Consider the following 19,058-nt stretch of genomic DNA (forward strand, 5'->3'; position numbering starts at 1 on the left):
AAGTTCATTGTACAGGGAGGTTATTTCAGTCGTTCACCGCCAGCGTGTCGGCCGGTCGGCGCCGCCTTCATGCAACAGGTCCCGGCAAATTGCGTTCAGGAAGTCCGTAACAGAAACAGCTTGTTTTGTAATGTTTCCACTTTTCACAATTACAGTTACAATTACAATTGAATAAGCACGTACCTTGTCGCAAGGATGCTGGAAAAGGTGTCCTCCCAAATACAAATATTTCTGGCACCTTATTTCTGACATCTAATCTTAGATTAGACATCGCTACTTTATCCTCAGTTGTCGCGAGAGCACCGGCAGCTTATCGGGGGAGTTGTCAGCCGCGAGACGGCGCTTCATACTGCACGAATGAGACAGTGTCGGCAGTGATACCAACCTTAGGGACTTTTCACTATATTTCGCCCGCGTAGATTTTGCCAAATGAAGGAAAACGTAGGGACTTTTTTCAATCTTGGAAAATAACTTTTTATTGCGCAAAGGTGCAAAGCTTACTCGCCAGTCAGCTGCACTTTCTTCGTGCTCGGTTTGGAATGAATGGATTAGTTTATCTGGATACTTTAGTGAGGAAGAGAAAAAACAACTAACCAACAAGTCTCCATCAGAATTTTGGAACATGTTATCGGTTACCGAGAACTTTCAAGGCAAGTTATTTTTTGAAAACATTTCCACTCTCGCGAAAATAGTGCTAACATTGCCACATTCTAACGCGGAAACTGAAAGAATATTTTCAATGTTACCTAAGTGATACAAAAACAAAAAAGAGAAATAAAATGGGACCAGAATTGTTAAAGACTTCAGGAAATACAGCATCACCAACCAACATCTATCTCTTCACAGCAGCAGCATGTATGACTTCAAATAACAGTAAATGACTCAACGTTATTCAATAGGGGTGTGCGGGATCCCGAAAAGTCGGGACCGGGATCGGGAAAAGAAAATTCCCTTCCCGATCCCGACTTCGGGAAATTACTTCCCGACTTTTCGGGATCCCAAGCAGTCGGGAAATACCGAATGGTCACTTTAAAAAGTCGTTAATTCTCGACGTTTTCTGCATTGTAAGTTTCTGGAACTTATCATAAATTGTAAGTTTTTATTCTAGAAATGCAAAAACAATCACTTAAAGTGAAAATGACGTGTAGAATTCGAGATTTCCTGAGCTTCGGGAAATTTCGAAAATTTCCCGACTTGGTCGGGAAATTGCAAATTTTTCCCGTTGCGAATGTCGGGATTTAAAAAAAATTCCCGTTCCGACCCAAAACATTTTGTCCCGCACACCCCTATTATTCATTAAGGCAAAAATTTACAATACCGGACCCTTCTGTAATTTCTATGCTACGTCTTATACTCACGAAATAATTAGTCGTGATGATTTATCTCAAGTTAACATGTTGGGGTGAGGTGAAAAAATTGTTCATTAACGTGTAGAAGTTGTAAAATAAGCATTTCAATTCTCGCAATGATTCTCCGTATACAAGTATGGTAGCCATATTTGTTGATATGAACAATTGACGTTCGCAATTAGTTACGCTGTCTACAGCGTTGCCACACTGTTGATTTCATACTTGGAGAGCATGGATCGTGTAAGAATGGCGGAAGAGAACAGTAAAAAAGTTGTTAATGTTGTACAGATTTTTAGGTGGAGTGTGCAGGAGGATTTCGTGGGGTAATTAATAAACTTATGGATTTCGGTATATTGCCTAAAGAAGGGGATTACATGTGACAGTGACAATCACGATGTAGAAGAACATGTGGAATGTGGACTGATTTGATTACAGGTAAGTTTGGCAACAGTGCATCGATCGTAAAATTGCAGGATACGAAAATGGTGTCTTCGATGATGAATACGATTTTTTTATCGGTTCGTAATCACAATTAGCGCAAAACCATTCACGGATAGCCCCACTGACCATTCTCGGTAAGGTTAGGTTAAGTTAGGTTAGGCAAGGCAAACATAATTAAAATTTGGGGTCGAAAAACCAAGCACGGGTAGCCCCACAAGCCATTGACGGATAACCCCACGAACCATTCACGGTAAGGTTAGGTTAGGATAGGATAGGATAGGCAAACATAGTTCAAATTTGGGGTCGTAGCAATATCAGGAATGTATATTTCATTTTTTAAGTATTGGAAACACAAAATCTTCCGGTAAGTAATGAGCAATCGTGCCGATCACGGACCACTCAAATTCACTTATTTTGCTATTTCTACAGGTGACCCACAAATTTTAACTTCAAATTCGTGATTAGGAGGCCTCAATTAGTGAGTATGCGAAATATTACAAAAATCGGGGAGGGGTCCTGTATTGTAAATTCGCTCCTTCATTAATTGTGGAGCACCGAGCAGAAAGATTTGGTAAGTAAATGTGTATATTTTCTCTTCTGTTTTGCATGCTAATGAGGTGTTGTTTTTTTAGACGCTTTACTTGGCGTAGGGACATTTGGTCAGTTGTAGGGAGATTTTTACTAAGTCTGTAGGGACATTGCCGGAAAATGGTTAGCAACACTGTCGGTTACCAGAAGTAGTGAGCCTACGCTCATTCATGTTCACTTCTGTTTGCGTTTATCAATACGCGTGTTGTTTATAATATGTTATTGAGTTGGTGTGCTAGTGCTTTATTGTGTGTTAATTGTTATTCATTCATTAGTTATTCCGCTAAACAAATATAGTCTTGAACATCGAGTTTTTATGTACGATAATTACGTGAAAACGAACTCTTGCAGAAAAGTGGTCAGGCAATTACGAGAGACAGGATCTCTTGAACCTAAGAAACGTGTTGTATTGCTGTTGAAGGAGGTCATTTTCAATATATCTTATAACACACCAGGTTAGTGATCACTATTATTAATTTTAAATATCATTTTACGGTTTCGGTTCGCTTTATGCGCCGGGATGCTGTCTTCCCTTTCTGTCAACTGAGGATAAAGTAGCGATGTCTAATCTAAGATTAGATGTCAGAAATAAGGTGCCGGAAATATTTGTATTTGGGAGGACACCTTTTCCAGCATCCTTGCGACAAGGTACGTGCTTATTCAATTGTAATTGTAACTGTAATTGTGAAAAGTGGAAACATTACAAAACAAGCTGTTTCTGTTACGGACTTCCTGAACGCAATTTGCCGGGACCTGTTGCATGAAGGCGGCGCCGACCGGCCGACACGCTGGCGGTGAACGACTGAAATAACCTCCCTGTAGCATATCTGCCCTAAAGCCATCATGTTTTTTCTCTGCAGGATTATTGATGTAACTCAGAAAACCCAAGTGAAGTGACAAGAAATCTGGAGTGTGATTCTCCGTCAATTGATGTTGTGGTCCTTGACATGCCGGATTTTAACAATTTTTGGCGATCGTGTGTGGACCCCATTTGTATGAACCCCTCCCCCTGCAAGGTTTTCTAGAATGGAAGTAAATTTTATTTCGATATCGGGCGGATCCCATATGTATCTAACAGTATTATTATTGCATATTAATTATCGGTAACGAATCAAATAATGCACATGGTCTCATCTTGAGATCGTCAGTAATAAGTATCGTCGGATGAAAATGATAAGTGGACAATTTTAGAAGTGTCCTGTGGCCTCCCCGGTGACGTAGTGGTATCGTCGTCGCCTTGTAATCAAGGGGTCCCGGGTTCGATACCCGGTAGAGGCACAAATGGTTCGGATCTCACTTTAAACTGTAGGTCCAGTTCTGATTAACCTCCTTGTGCATACAGTGGACTTAAAACCAAAACTCAAACTTGAAGTCTAAAGTAGATAGACTTCGATATTAATGCAAATTCTCAGATTATATAAATCGTATTATTTAACCAATAATGAATCTGAAATGAGTTTGTATGATGAAATGTGTGCTCTACTAGACTAGTTCATAAGAATATGATCTGTCCGTAATTCCGTTTTTAAGGGTCTCGAAATTCAGATTGTGTTTTTCAGTCGACTCACTTTTGAAGCAAATAGTTCAATCAGGCTAGATAACTTATATGGTCTACAGGAGAAAGTATAGAAAGTGACTTGGTTTAATGGACAAATGAGCATGAATACAACTGTTGAAAACGAATATATTTGCAGTTGTTCAAACCACCTTCGTTATGAAAAGATTCTCTCGGGCTATCGAGCAGGTGAGTTGTGGAAAAGATTCCAAGCTTTCGAGAGCTAACCTCACTCCCATCTTGAGGGTAGTACCTGGTCTATAGCCCGAGAGAATCTTTTCATCATTCGTCGCCAACTGCGAATTTGTTCATGCCTTCATAGTTTGAGGGAAAGGAATATGCCCGGTTACGTTACCTGTCGGACAAGATCGTGTTTCCATTTGGTACGTATTAGCCCTTCTAGTATGTTATTGGACAAAATATGCCAATATGGGAACAATGAACGTGTTGTGCGTGGTTGCATACATGCGAGATAAACATTTCTTATTTTTACCGAGGAGTTGTAGGGCCAAAATGAGTCGTCAACGAACAAAACATTAGTTGTTCTCTTTGTTGACCTCTACAAACTGTGAAAGTTTGTCGATGTTGTGGGGAGACACAGTATGTGTACATAATGTAGAAACACAAGCACGCGAATTCTTTTATCAGAAACTGAGTCAGGGCAATTGAATATTGCCATCATGAAATGAAAGATATACAGCCACCTCGGTGGCCGAACATGTTCGGTGCTCTCGCCACCGAAGGTTTTGGGTGCGAGTGGCCCTCCATTAATTAAATATAACCAATCATCCTCAACGTCTCCATCAGCCAGAGGTGGCAGGGAACAACGCGTAATAGGAATACAGAAAATTCATGAGAGAACATTAGTGGCAAGAATATCTCAGGCAACTAAGACTATGTATTTCCCGGTACAGTGGGATCGAATAGTATTGCTCGGCAAATTGTCCTTGACTATTTTCATTAATTTTGCTCTTACATCCTGTGTGTTTTTAAGCGATGGATTTTTATGTATTCTGGTGCAGAAGTTGTCAACAGCTTGTTTTGAGTTTTATTTTAATTCTTGAAGCTCTTATTGGGTCAAATAAAGTGCACGAACATGGTGATGGACAATTAGGACGGTAATACTCATGGATCCCACTGTACAAGTAAAAGCCTGATTGCAGTAAAATTGTTCTGAACATCCGCGTTCAACCGTTAAATATGCAGCCGCCTGAACTTACGTAAGCCAAGGATTGCCGTAGAATCTTATTCCAATCCAGCACAAACCGGGGGAAGGTAGAAAGAAAAGATGTAAAACAGCCAGGGTCGTTGTATGCAAATTAGTAATGAAAATTCAATATGACTCCCCCACGTCGCTATGGTAACCATGCACCACTGTGTGACCTTTCTTATCGAAACAAACATCTCGGCACCGCGCCTTGCTTTTTTCGTTGGATGATCCCACCTGTCTTCCTGGTAGAAGGGCGATTTCATGGGCTGCTTCGTGCATGTTCTTGCCTCATGTGGGCTGACCATGTAACCGCAACAGGATCTGGTGCACTGAGGTTTCCTTCCTTTATATTTTTGCACTTTTCATGCAGAGGAAAGATGTCTAGCCTTCCTTGGGCGGGTAAATATACGGTGCGATATGGTTTCTTGAAGCGTTATTTTTTTTCAAAGTGGCAGGAATAAAGGGAGACATTGTAAGAAAAGACTCAAATTGTAACCTCCCTTCCGCACAGTGCACCCTGAAAGTGCATTCGTACGGGGTCAACGAAGTTAGTAGTAAAGTTTGTTTTATACAGCGTGTATTGATACACGTGTAGGTTGAATTGTATCTTTTGCAAATATGCTGTATAAAGAAACAAACTGCCGGAGTACATATTGAGGTGAGTGTACAGGTATTGGAGACAACGTTTTAATAATGTTTGCGAGAACCTTTCGAGTGTTCTCGAAACGAGACAGAACTCTGTTAATTCGATACGAGAATTAATCTCCGAAGCTCTCGATCTGGTTCAACTTGAGTAAAATATAACGTATGATGTTTGAAAAGTAAAATTTATTTTCTGTGCTACTTAATCAGACATACCAAGCAGATATCTACCTGATTTTTTGATAGATAAGTCTTACATAATTTTTATCGCTATTTCAAAGTTATCCCATGCAAAGTTATGCAGAAACATGTGCAGCGTGGTTGCAAACCTTCCAAATGAAAATCAATTTTTGAGGGTTCGTAACATCGAAACGAGGCGTCAAACAGAATAAGCATTATTAAGAATAGTTATTTCCTGTAATTACCTCTGTACGGTGTGAAAGTTTGTGCGATGACACTGTGTTATTTGTATACTTTATGTCCCGAGATTCGATACGAAACGGAGTCTGTCCCTTCGAGACTGTTTTAAAAATCGAGACGAAACCGAAACAGATCTCTTGACACATGATACTGCTATGTCTCGTCTTGATACCACCTCTACTTGGAATTCAACGAGGTTCTGCTGCTTTGGTCCTCAGATCGAATAATCCTGTGTGAGCCGGCGCCCGTGGTGGAGTGGTTATCACACCGGGGGTCCCGGGTTCGAATTCCGGCCTGGGCTTGGGTGTTTGTGAGGTTCATTCATCAATTTCATCACTCATCCCCATCTTCGCAATTAGCCAAAAGTGGCACAAAAGCGAAGTAAAATAAAGGAAATCAATCAATCCTGTGTGAGGTTTGTATTTTATGTCCTGTGCATGCGTGTTGGTTCGCTCACAATTGCAGTTAGCAAAATTTGAAGAACAGCGGCGTGAAATAAACCTACTACTTTTCAGAACTGTCTAGGAACCCGATAACCATGTATACAAGGAGAACTGTGACTCTTTTAGTGGGGAGGGGAAACTGTGGCAATGTTCAATCTATGCACCTTTTGCCGCTGTGCATATTTTAAACACGGAAGGCTTTTCTACACTAACGGTGCCCTGCCGCTGGACAATGGAAATGGACCGACTATGTTGAAACGCGAGGAGACAAAACACTTCTTGCTCACCTTAAAATAATGAACGATGCTAATGGAACTTCAACACAAATCATATTCTGGTTTTATGTTCGTAAGCAGTCTCCTGCGTCGTTATTTAATAGCTTTAACAGTCACTTTTCTGGGAGCGAATTTACAATATAGAGAAAGTCTCCAATTTTTTTAATTTTTGGTTTACTAACTAATTTTGGCCTCCTAATCACGAATGTGTTATTAAGAATCGGCGGCGAAGTCGGAAATTTGAAAAAAAAAATATTTTTTTTCCAATTTTTATGAAGGTTTATATCTGTAGTTTTACGAACGAAATTTTATAAGTTTTACAAACGAAATGTTATAACTATGCTTGCCTAACCTAACTTAACCTAACCTAACCTTCCGTGAATGGTTTTTGGGCAAATAATCACTTTGAATACGGAATTCGTGGTTTTGTAGCACGTAAATGACGAACAATGTTTCAAAAAACACGCCATTTTTCCTAAAATCAACGGTGGAGTATTTGCGTATTTTTACAAACGAAATATTATAACTATGCTTGCCTAACATAACTAAAGCTAACCTAACATTACCTGAAATGGTTATCCGTGAATGATTTGTGAACCAATGATCACTTTCAATAAGAAATTTATAGTTTTGTAGCACGTAACTGACCAACAACGTTTCATCAATACAGGAGACGCCATACTTTCCTGAAATCAACGTTAAAGCACTGTTGCCAAACTTACCTGTAGTTGTCCGTATATGCTAAATTGAACGAAAGGAGTGCTAATGGAACCTAACCTAACAGGCCTAACCTAACCTAACCTAGTAGGCATACCTCGTCCCCGTGATGGTTCGTGGGGCTATGTCACGTTAATAATTTTCTCTCCCGCCTAAATTATCACTTTCAACGACCAATGCTCTGAACAGTGTGGCAACGCTGTAGACGGCGCAAGGAATTTCGAACGTCATTTGTTCTGACATGGAAGATCGTGCCCGTGTTTCTTTATGGATAATTATCGATGTAATTAACAACGTTATTTTACAACTTCTACAAATAAATATACAATTTTAACAAGCGACCGCCGTCTCGCAACTCGAGATACGTCTCTAGGAGTGCATAAGAAGTAAGTATAAGAAGTATGAAGTGAATTAGAGACTTTCTTTATATTGTACATTCTAGCCAATGTTATCCATTGTTCTGTTTGTTGCCAGAATACTTACTGAGAACTTAACATTATCGCGAAGAGTATACTCGTCGATATCTAAAACTATTCACAGAATGCCTTCCTAAATACTAATCCTTTCCAACCGGTTGTATCATACATTTTAAAATGTCCTGGAAGTTTTCGTAAAATATAAAATTATTATTGGAAAATGAAATCATCAGTATAGGTGATGTGGATAGTTGTAATTTGTTATTTTGTACAGTCACAAAATATTTTGTATGTAGCAAATCAAATAATTTCACAATATTCAAATCACTCAACACTTACGCTTTGGCCAAATTAAATTATTCACGCACGTAAGTCGCTTGTATGTTCAGCAGAAATCGTGTCTATATACGTCATGAAATTTAACAAATACATGCATGTATACATTACCCCCCCGCCAAACACACTGCCAGAGAGACAACATACATCATTATCAGGTAATGATCAATATGGAACACACTGCAGTCTGATTTGTTTCCTCTCGAAACTGTTTGCACCGAAGGATGTTAATTTTAATGGCATTCAATAGAAACTTTTTTTTTGTAATATTCAGTGGAGATCGCTATGTACGAAAATATATCCATCGGTGGAAAATTCAGTTTTTGCAGCAACTGCCTTCTCATTAGATTCAGCGTTACACCTAAATATCGTGTGTAAGCATTGAACGTTTGGTAAAGCAACACGCCAATCTCATCAAATTGAAAGAACTTATAATACGTATAGGCAGCGTTTATGCTCATGCTGTGCGTGTCAAAAGCTTCACTTTCATGCATTCTGTACTCGAGTAGCGAACTGCTGTCAGCTGAACAGCAGGTTAGTACGGAGATACTAACAGGAATCGCAAGTAGCCTAATCCGTATCAGTAACCTGTTCAAAATATTCGTGAAAACAGGTGCACGCTGCAAATTTTTGTCACTTACCTGTTATATTTGACAAAAACAGATTCGATTCATGTAGTTGATGTGCATACATGTGAGAAAATTTCCTTGTAGAGAACTGTGCCTAAAGGGGGGAATAAAATTAAGTGTTTAATAAAATCGATTTATTTGATTAACATGTAGAGTTGAAGACCTATTTATGAATGTATTAAATCATTATAGAGTTATCTGGAAAGTTATTTAAAATACCTGGGAAAGTCCGAGAATATTATTTTGCAAAAGGAGTGGAAGTTTAAATATGTATTTGCAAGACCCTATAATGTATGGAAGTGAAAAGTAGATGATTGAAATAAGTAGACCTCGGATTTTAGGTTTTTAATCGATTTGTTCCTTTGCAGGTAAATAAGAAATAAGTTACGTCAGCGTTTCATCAAAATACGCAACAACTGACGAAGTTTTATACTGCCTAAAATAACCTATTGTGCCTGTTAGAACCTATTTTAGGTTTATGTGCCTAAATTAAACCTTTTTTTTTAGGTTTTTATATATTTTTTTAAGTTTTACAGAATTTTTATCTCTCTCAGAGGTATTTACTAGGTTCGGTGGCGAAACAATTCAATAACTGGCGTGTTTGAAACATGTTTTCTGTTTATTTCCCTCCCTCCAAGTATATGATGTTTTTCAAAGCTCTGAATAAAGCAAAATGTCTGACTCCACTGTTACCTGCACACAGTGGCGGCCATTAACGGAAGCAACCCTCCCCCAACTTTTTACCCCTGCTCTATAGACTCTTAATGCTAAGTCTTGCCTACTAAAGGCTGGTTTACATTGGTCCAGTGAGCGGGAGAGTTACTGGGACGAGTTACTGGCCTGTCTGCTCAACTCGACCTTTTTATGGCGAGTAGCTGTTTACACACTTTCTACTCGACTCCAGCAAAGTGGGATAGTAGCTGCAGCTGTTTGGTGCTCTTTTCACAGAATGAACCAATCGACGTCGTTGGACTGTCCTGACTACTGGAGCGAGTACTGGCTCGTTTCTCCCCAGTTGTTTACACGGGGAGAGTAGCTCGCTTTATCCTATTCGCTCCAGCTACTCTCCCGTCTACTCGACCAATGTAAACCAGGTTTAAGATAAAGTAAACTGTCCTCTTCCCCCCACCTTCTCAGTTTTGGCACCCAATCGTCTCTACTGCCTGCACAGTCCCAAGTGCAAACTTCTGATCTGTGTGGCTTTGCTCACTTTCGCGTCAGTTTGGTCCTTTTTGGCATTCGCCTTGCGAAGTAATATTTCAGAATTCAAATTTGCACTACTGACTATGTTTCTGTTGAAAGATAATTTTCAGCACATGAAATTATCCTCACAGACAAAAGCCTGAGTTTGATGTGGATAACATGCAAAAAGGTTCATGGTGGTTACTAGGACCATGATAATATTCAAGTATAATTCCTGGTTTTCAAGGCGAACCTTCAAAAAATTCAAGGATACAAGCAGATGTTTTCTCTATTCCAAACTTACGTATTACCGACTCTCACCCCCCCCCCCCAAATATTGACAATATAAAGGGTTTGTGTGATTCCAACATACCCAAAAATTTAGCTAATCAATTTCAAGATTATCTTGCAATAATCTTCCGTCTGGCAGATAGATTGTTCTGCAAAAGACACTAACAAGGTAAACGAATTGAGAAAATTTTGTTTTATTTTCCATGGAGCTTTCTTTTTCATCCTCGAAAAAATGAATGAAATAAAAGCTAAACTGAGAGAAAGTGGCCTCAGGGCATTTATAAACATGTATAAATTTATGGGATTTGGATTAATAAAAGTTGCAATTTTTCACGTCTACGGAGAAAAAAATGGGAATAGAGAAAACATCCGCTTGTACTTTTTTCATTTTCCAAAATTCATGAATTCCAGGGCCAATAATTCACGTGTAATTTCTGGAATTCAAGGAATTGCAAGTGAGTAGCCTCCCTGATATTGTGCAGCAAATTATACATACGAAATTCATTTTTCATGTCAACAAGTAACTTTTACTAACAGCACAAGAGTAGTATTATAATAATTTGGAGCTAATTTTGAAAATTTGTTTAGAAAATTAATATTTTGTTATAACGGGTCTTGTGAATTTTTCTTAACGGTTGTATCTAATCAGTATTTTTCAGGAATTTTGTGTCAATTGAAGTTATTTTGCAACCAACTTCTGGATTTTTCAAGCCTAATTTAAGATATTTAGAACCTATTTTAGGATTTTGAGAGCCTATTTTACGAACCTAAAAGCACATTTTTCAGAACCTAAAAATCCGAGGTCTAGTAATAAGACATTTGATGCCTTACGCTCGTCCATGGAACTTTGCATTTCCCACAAAACGAAGGTCTTTCAAGGTCTTCATGACGTAATAAATGTAACGTTTCATGCCATTCGTGCGAGGTGGTTAGGGAAGATTTTCTGAATGAAAGAATTCGTGGTGAGGAGTTCGTCATCGCTGCAAGACATGCTTGTCAACACTTCAAGGCACGCATGGGATGTCTGTTCATTTTTTGCATGAGATCACGTTATTCTAATAGTATTGTTAAAATACGACACACGGACAACACGTTCCGTGTTGCACGTAAAACCGGCGTGCTCTGTGCGCGTGGAAGTGAGCCATAATTTCACACACAGCTCCCCGTCTTTCCCTGAGACGCAAGGCTTGTTTTGTGCTCGTGAGGGAGAAGTGAAGTCGAGGGAACCCGCTGATTCTTGTTATTTAGCTAGTCGCGACGAAGATGATGAGTGTTCCTGATGAAATTGATGAAGGGACACCCACAAAGAACATCAATGCCCAGGCCTCGGGATTCGAACCCGAGAACTTTGGCGTCGTAGCACGCTGTGCCAACCACTCCTCTACAGAGGTCAGGTTGACGAAACTTGCTTATTCGAAGACGTAGGAGAGTGTAGTGTAATGATGATGTCGTTTTTGTCATCAATCATCTTAACCCTTATCCGGAAAAGCTATTTTTGTAACGTATCGGCAAGCAGTGTCTGTCGGACACTGTATTGTTTTAAATGGATCTTGCTCTTCTAATGCGAGATTTTTATGTTTCATTGATGTGGAAACAACCGAGTAACATGATATTTAACCTAATGATCATTGTTATGTCCATAATTCTTGTAATCATCATCATCATCATCGTAATTGCACGTTGTTGTAATTTTTACACCATAGTATATGAAACATGTTAAGCCGGAAGGTAGTATGAGGAAATTGTTTTATTTGCTCATATATTTTTCATTGTTTCTATTTTATCGCTAATAATAGTTTTATGTGATGTCTTTGATGTCTTATTAAATACTTTATTTTTGATTAAACATTTGTTAATATATATTTAAGTATTCTAGTTTTTTTGCCTTTTAACCACTGTTATTTTAAAAAAAAGATATTTACCTACGTTTCGGAGGCTAAATCTACCTCCGTCTTAAGGTAGCGTGTAGTCGTTAGGTCACATAAATGGTTGCCTGGGAGTAGTATTCAAGTAATATTACAACTTTTGTGATTTTTTTTTTTACGGCTGACCTACCTTATCAAACAAAGTCAAATATTGTGAAATGAGAAAAAAGAGAGAAACAAACAAAGTAAAAAAATATCACGTTTCCAGGAAGTATCGTTTAAAGTATGTGCCAAAAATATAATCAACAGTGTCTGATAAGACACTGGTTGCTCGGATAAGGGTTAACCAATTTTACAATGTACTGAAAAGATGAAATGTGCGATCAGATTACTAGATCCAATACGGAAGAAGTTTGCTACGCTATTCAGTTGATTTGGCAGTGGTATAGTGTAAAAGTATATGACCACTACAAGTAATCTATGACGCAAATTATATTGGGCAATCAACGGGTCCTGGCTGGAGGCATATTCCACTTTAAACTGTAGGTCCTGTGTCGATTAGCTTATCTGATCATAAATCGAACTTTTACAGACTGATCTAATGACCAGCTTTGAAAGTGATCGATTTTAGATTAATTCAACTAAAGTTACGAGGGAGTGATAAAGGCTTTAGATATGCGTATTCAATGGATCGTGTAATATAAGTTTTCATTCAGCGTTACAAATTGCTATCTGGTTTATTTTTAAAAAGCTTGAATTGAAAATGTTAGTAAACCACAGAGAATTCACCCCAAAATGATGCCTTGAAGTGACAAATTATATGTATTGAAAGATGAATCTGGACACACATTTATGATACATCATCCGTTACATTGGGTGGCAAGTGTCCTTTCGACTGTACTACCAAAACTGGTTTGCTTGGTTTAGGACAGGATGTTTCAACACTGAAGGCGAAGAGACCGGTTGAGGCAACCATCTCTGAAAATGTGTATACTATTTACTCCGTGTTTTTGAAGGACCGAAAAATGTACGCTAAACCGTGGTCAGAAAACGTAAGCGTATCTTCGGGAAGAGGTAGACTTAACTACCATATTAGGTAGGTTATGGACATGAGGAAGCTTTCAAATAAATTAATGCCCAAAGGCCTCGGTGCTTGCCCCTTCTCACACATCAACCATCACCCAGCAGAAAGTAGTATTAGATCTATGGTTTTATTTGCCTGAACACTAGGCATTCTCACTAGGTCCGTAGCTATAGGCAAGAGCCAAGGAAATATATAGATCCTAGCCAAGGCCTCCCCCCACCTGAAGCCTCGTTGCTTTCATAGTTTTCTTGTTTTCTTGATAGGAAATACAATGTAGTGTTGACATTTCTACGTATTGATGTAGAACAGTTAATAATTACATTAATATCAACGGCAGATAGCATGACGGAAGATTGCCCTCAGACAACTGCGTTTTCATCATCTTAACCGAAATTGCATGTAAAAACATTTCAGATATTCATATAAAATATTAATTTATTTTGCAGAAATTGAATTATGTTTATAATTTATGAATGCATGTATGCTCATTGAATAAAAATGAGACTTAGGGCGTTGGGTAGAGTGAAAAATGACAGTGAACAATAATTGGTGAAGAATACTGATGTTTGTTCATGTGTGTGTGTGCGGGTGGGGACTCCATTGGTGTAGTGTAATGTCGTCACCTCATATTCGAGTGCCCCCGGGTTCGATACCCAGTGGCGGCACACAGTGGTTCCGATCCTGTGTTAAACTGTAGGTCCAGCCTTGATTAGCCTGCTTGTGCATAAAGTGGCCTTAAAAACTCAAACTTGTGTGTGGCGAGAGTGGCTAAAATAAGATAATTGTAATATGCATGCACACAAAATTATCCTCATGTTCTACCCTGAAACTTGTGAAAAATAGGCGAGTTTTAAACAATGTAAGATGAAGCCAACATTCAGTCACTCGAGGACTTTGCTTTGGCCTTCTGTGATATCTCCTTCAAGCAAGGAAAACAAAACACACCAATTAAGTGTTACACAAACGATGTTGTTCCTGAGTTGGAAATTCCTAATTACGTAATGGCTCGTAGTACCAATTCCAGAGTTTTTTTTAAAAAAATTAGCGAAACTCTTGTATTTGTAACGAAGGAAATATTTAATAGCATGACAGAAGAAAAATGGCACATTTTCTTAAGTGGGAACATTACGTTGTTGTTTACAAACAGTTGACGAAATTTTGTCATTAGCATGCCCTATAAGTTTTCTAAAAAAAAACACAAAAAAAAACGTTACATCGGTTAAAATTTTTGGAAGGTGGAGATAATTCCACAGTCATCAGACTTTCTTCTTTGTGGCTACAGGGGATCCCAGAGTCCTCTTGAAGGACTTGTGGATAGTTTCCGAAAGTATTTACAGCTCAACCAAGATGAGAACACCCCCCCCCCCCGGTGACCCTAGCGAACTAAAGTGGACAGTGATTTGTTTTGGTAACGCAAGGGTAGGATTACATCATAACAAGCTGATTGCATTGCCCACGCTTCCTCTGCTCGCTTATGGTTGAAAATTCGGCGACAGAGCCAGACGTTTTTTTAAAAACAGACTGCACAGGCGTTTGATGTTGCTTTCGCGAGCGTGTTGTTTATTATTGTTTCCTAGAGCCGCCTGATTTAGGGTGCAAATACAAACATTCCTCTGCTGACTACTCCTGTATTTATGGGAATCGAACATGAGACACCTTGAGTATAGGTAATAAAGTGCAATAAAATTTTGCAATGGAGAGAATGTGCCCCTACATGCGGTGTATGGCTCATTTTTGGTTAATCATGTATCTGGACGTTTAGAAATAACTGCTAGCCTATTGGGGTGTGTGATTTAGCACTGTATAGGCTACATTTAAGACCATTAGAACAAAATTTCTGATGCTCCTGTCACCGTAGTAATGAAACAGGTAGTGTTGCCCACGGGACGAGACAGGCTAAAAATTCGAGACGAGACGAGATTGATCATGTGTCCGAGACAAACGAATATTTTCGAGACGAGACAGCATTTCCACGAGACGAGACAGGCCAAAGTCTCGTCTCGTGGGCAACACTAGAAACAGGAGATGAGGGAAATCCACGTGTAATCAAATCCGATATAAATACCATAACATAGAATAAAATATACACGCCATCTGTTCTCCGCCGAAACATTATTTCTTCTACCGAATATTCAAACCGCAATTAACATCGGTTCTTACGGAACTTTGAGGTTTCGAGCGATCGTATCACGTCAAACGGAGCTTCAATTTTCCTCAGCCGGAAGAACTCTTCCGCCACTTTATAAAGGAACAAGTGACCGCTTGCAGCACATCAGTGCTGCCATCTGTTGGGTTATAAACGGAGGCATTACTTTTCATTCATCCCTCGTAGCACAAGCGGCAGTTTTTCGTGTTGCGTTGAATAAAAATAACCTGTATTTTGTTGAATGCAGACGTCCTTCTTCCGTTTATTAAACGGATTTATTAGGAAAAATATGCACACACTTGTTTGTAAAGCCTATAAATTTTTTGTTCCGTAAATTGAGTTTTAAAAATCGGTGTGTTTACCGAAATTTTCACTACCAAAGAATAATGGTCGTGAAATTTTCGCTAATTTTCAAGTTTGATAAAAGAGTGTTTGTTGTTCATTTAAATAGTTGTCATTCTGAAGGATCCAGAGTTTCCAGATCGCGTAGTGGTTCTGGGTTCGATCCCTGATGGAGGCGCATTGTATCCCACTTTAAACTTTAGGTCCAGTCTCGATACGCCCATCTGAGCATAAAATGCTCTTCAAGAAGAAAAAACTGGTGAAGTATGAAGTCATGTTGAAAGCTGGAACCTTTCTTCAGTTATAAAGGGAAGCAAGCTTCGAAAGTGGAATCGATACACTCTTTCGCCCCCTCCCCGTTCCCGCTTGCAAGGATGTAAATTGCAAAGACCAACTTGCGTCCTGGCGCGAAGGCAAAGCCCCGAGACGGAGGCGTGGTTTTTTCCCGAGAAGAGGCGAGTAAGTGGCGAGAGCGTTTGCACAACACTCAATACATGAAGAGAACTGAGATACCCACCTGTTCTGCCAACCCTCGTTTCCAACACAGCTGTAAAATTAATTAACGTCTGTACTAGGCGTGGCGCCCTCCCGAGGAGCCACATGCACGCGGGCGATGCAATGGAAATGCTGATTTTCAAGTTTGGACTATGAAACATATACCGTCTTACCGGTGACTTTCCTGCAGCTCTCTTTATCGTATACCTTGGAAAATTCCTCATTGCAGGAAACCAAAAATAATATGGATAGTCCAGTTTGGAATCCAATTAAAAATTTACCAGTAGACCTATACGTAAAAACGAGTTACATGAAATTTTAGCTTATTCAATACTCCCTTTAAGCTATGGTAACCAACATTTTTTCGAGTGTGTCTTCGATATTTTATCGTTGTGAGAACGAAAAAGTACCGGTTTTTTTTGGTGCTTTCCAATCGACCGGTCCATAATTTCTAATCCGATAGTAGTCTCTGATGACGCCTACTCCCAGCCAGTATAATCTTCTGTGGGGTTTGAGTTCTCCCCCCCCCCCCCAATGTGAATTTAATTATGTACTACCCTGAACGGAGAATTTGCGGATGAGTGACACACACATCTACCCCTTGAAACCTTAAAATACTAAACATTGAAAGAAACTGCATACACATTTTTACGGAGGTCTATTGTGAACCCTGAACAAAAAAATATATATTGATTTGCTCATAGGTCTTCTTGACGATCAGAAAGAATAATGATGAGTTGAAATGGATGCAGAGTGAAACAAACATCCATTCCCAAACTAGGATTCAACATTCTATAAAGAGGTCGTTCTCCGACCTGCAAGTTCTTGAAAATCAAAATTTTAATGAGGAAAACATGGATATATCATAAAATGTTTACAAATGTTACCATCAAATATGTCTGATCAGCTAATATTGAAACTGTATGAGAATTATAATTTGTTTTCATTGATTTAGTTTATTTAACATCTCTCTTTCGTTTCTTTTAGGGGCTGATGCGACCAAGGTTATTCAGAAGCGTCGAGCCGGCTCTATTGGGTAAGTTGCAGTTATTTATTTTATATTATTTATATTTACATCTACGACAGAGACGTACCTGACCTTGAGTCAGTAATTTTTGTGTAATGATAGTGCGACAATAAGATGACGAGAGATATACAAAATGTGTGTATGAGTGTATTGATACAGCCGTCTGACAATAATTGTTTATGCGAATTTTAAGTAGCACATATACGTGGCAATGAAAAGATTTGACATTGCCTTCCCAATAGGTTGTTTCCATCTCGAGTTATTTTCTTCTTCCTTTTAAATTTTATTACGAAAATGAGCATAGTTAAGGTGACTTTCCCCGTAACTGGAGACAAGTGCAAAATTTGCAATGTTGCGCACGCTTGTAACTTTTAATAAACAACAAAAATGAAAATGAATGATAAATTGATTCAATCGATAAGGGAACAAACTCTAAGAGACACGCACACCAAGACTATAGTGCGTGAAATCAGGTTTCTCCCCCTTTTGGAAAACTCGCCAATCAAAATATATAATAAGCTCTATAATGACTAACCTGAGTTTCTATTAGGGGAAGTGAGAGATCATAGGAGAGGACTAAAATAGCCCGACTGTTATTCTGCTCTGCTCTTGTAATGTATTTCTTTCCATGTTCACTGTTGAAACTGCTAGTGTAAACTATCCACGAACTATGAAGCCGTGAATGAACTATTTAATCCCCAATTGAAATAAACTTTCAAATGCAACGAAATATTTTTAGTTTAAAAGAAGATGCAATTTTGCGCATATTTCTTGAGTAAATAGAAATACCGGGTGTCTCAGAAGTCTTTCCCTGATTACAAACTTTATTCATATCCACTATATGCAAGGTAGAGATGTGAAAGTGGTGCCAAAATGTTGGAAAACTAACCAAGTTTATTTGTTGCAGGTTTCAGTAATGTGGCTGTAGTGTAGCAGTGTCAGTGCCAAGGAATCCGGAATTAATGCTCTTGACATCGGGTGGCATCTTTCCATACAATGTTTCTTGGACTTGACAGGATTTGGGAATGAAGATAAATTCCATTTTTTAAATACCGACTTATTGATGGCAGATATTCTAGACGAAAGAATTCTGTACATTTGAAAATTCCTCTGCACTGTTATTGGTGACCGGGTCTCGTGATACCAGAGAACTGAGCTTTTTCCTGATTTGTGAACATTTCCGGTTTTCTGGGCACTGACACTGCAACACAACAGCCACGTTACTCAAACCTGCAACAAATAAACTTGGTTAGTTTTCCAACATTTTGGCACCACTTTCACATCTCTACCTTGCATATAGCGGATATGAATAAAGTTTGTAATCAGGGAAATACTTCTGGGACACCCGGTATATTTCGGCAGTTTCCCTTACACACTCGAACTGCCTGGTTATAAGTTTAACAAATTTAATGAAGGCATCAGCAGTGAATCGGTAAGAACAATAACATTGCCGATTGTGTGCAAACAAAGTAATGGAGATATTTCCGCGTCCTGGCTGAAAATAAAATAACAGGACAGCAATTAACAGGAAGGACTGTTCACCGACCTCCGTGGCGGAGTGATTAGCACAGCCATCACCCCCTGGACTTAGGAGGGAATGATCGT

The 19,058-nt window shown here is 39.0% G+C and overlaps 1 protein-coding gene across 2 annotated transcripts in view; it reads left to right on the forward strand.

Moving 5' to 3' along the window:
• Window positions 1–19,058, forward strand: part of tgo (Aryl hydrocarbon receptor nuclear translocator homolog tgo) — a 316,871-nt gene that overhangs the window by 29,143 nt on the left and 268,670 nt on the right. For both annotated transcript variants that reach the window (XM_083130983.1, XM_083130982.1), the window contains exon 2: window positions 17,414–17,462. In XM_083130983.1, the coding sequence (XP_082987109.1) occupies window positions 17,414–17,462 (49 nt within the window). The remainder of the gene's footprint in view (window positions 1–17,413; window positions 17,463–19,058) is intronic.

Source organism: Lepisma saccharinum, chromosome 11 (assembly GCF_977018435.1).
Source record: "Lepisma saccharinum chromosome 11, izLepSacc3.1, whole genome shotgun sequence".
Lineage (NCBI taxonomy): Eukaryota > Metazoa > Arthropoda > Insecta > Zygentoma > Lepismatidae > Lepisma > Lepisma saccharinum.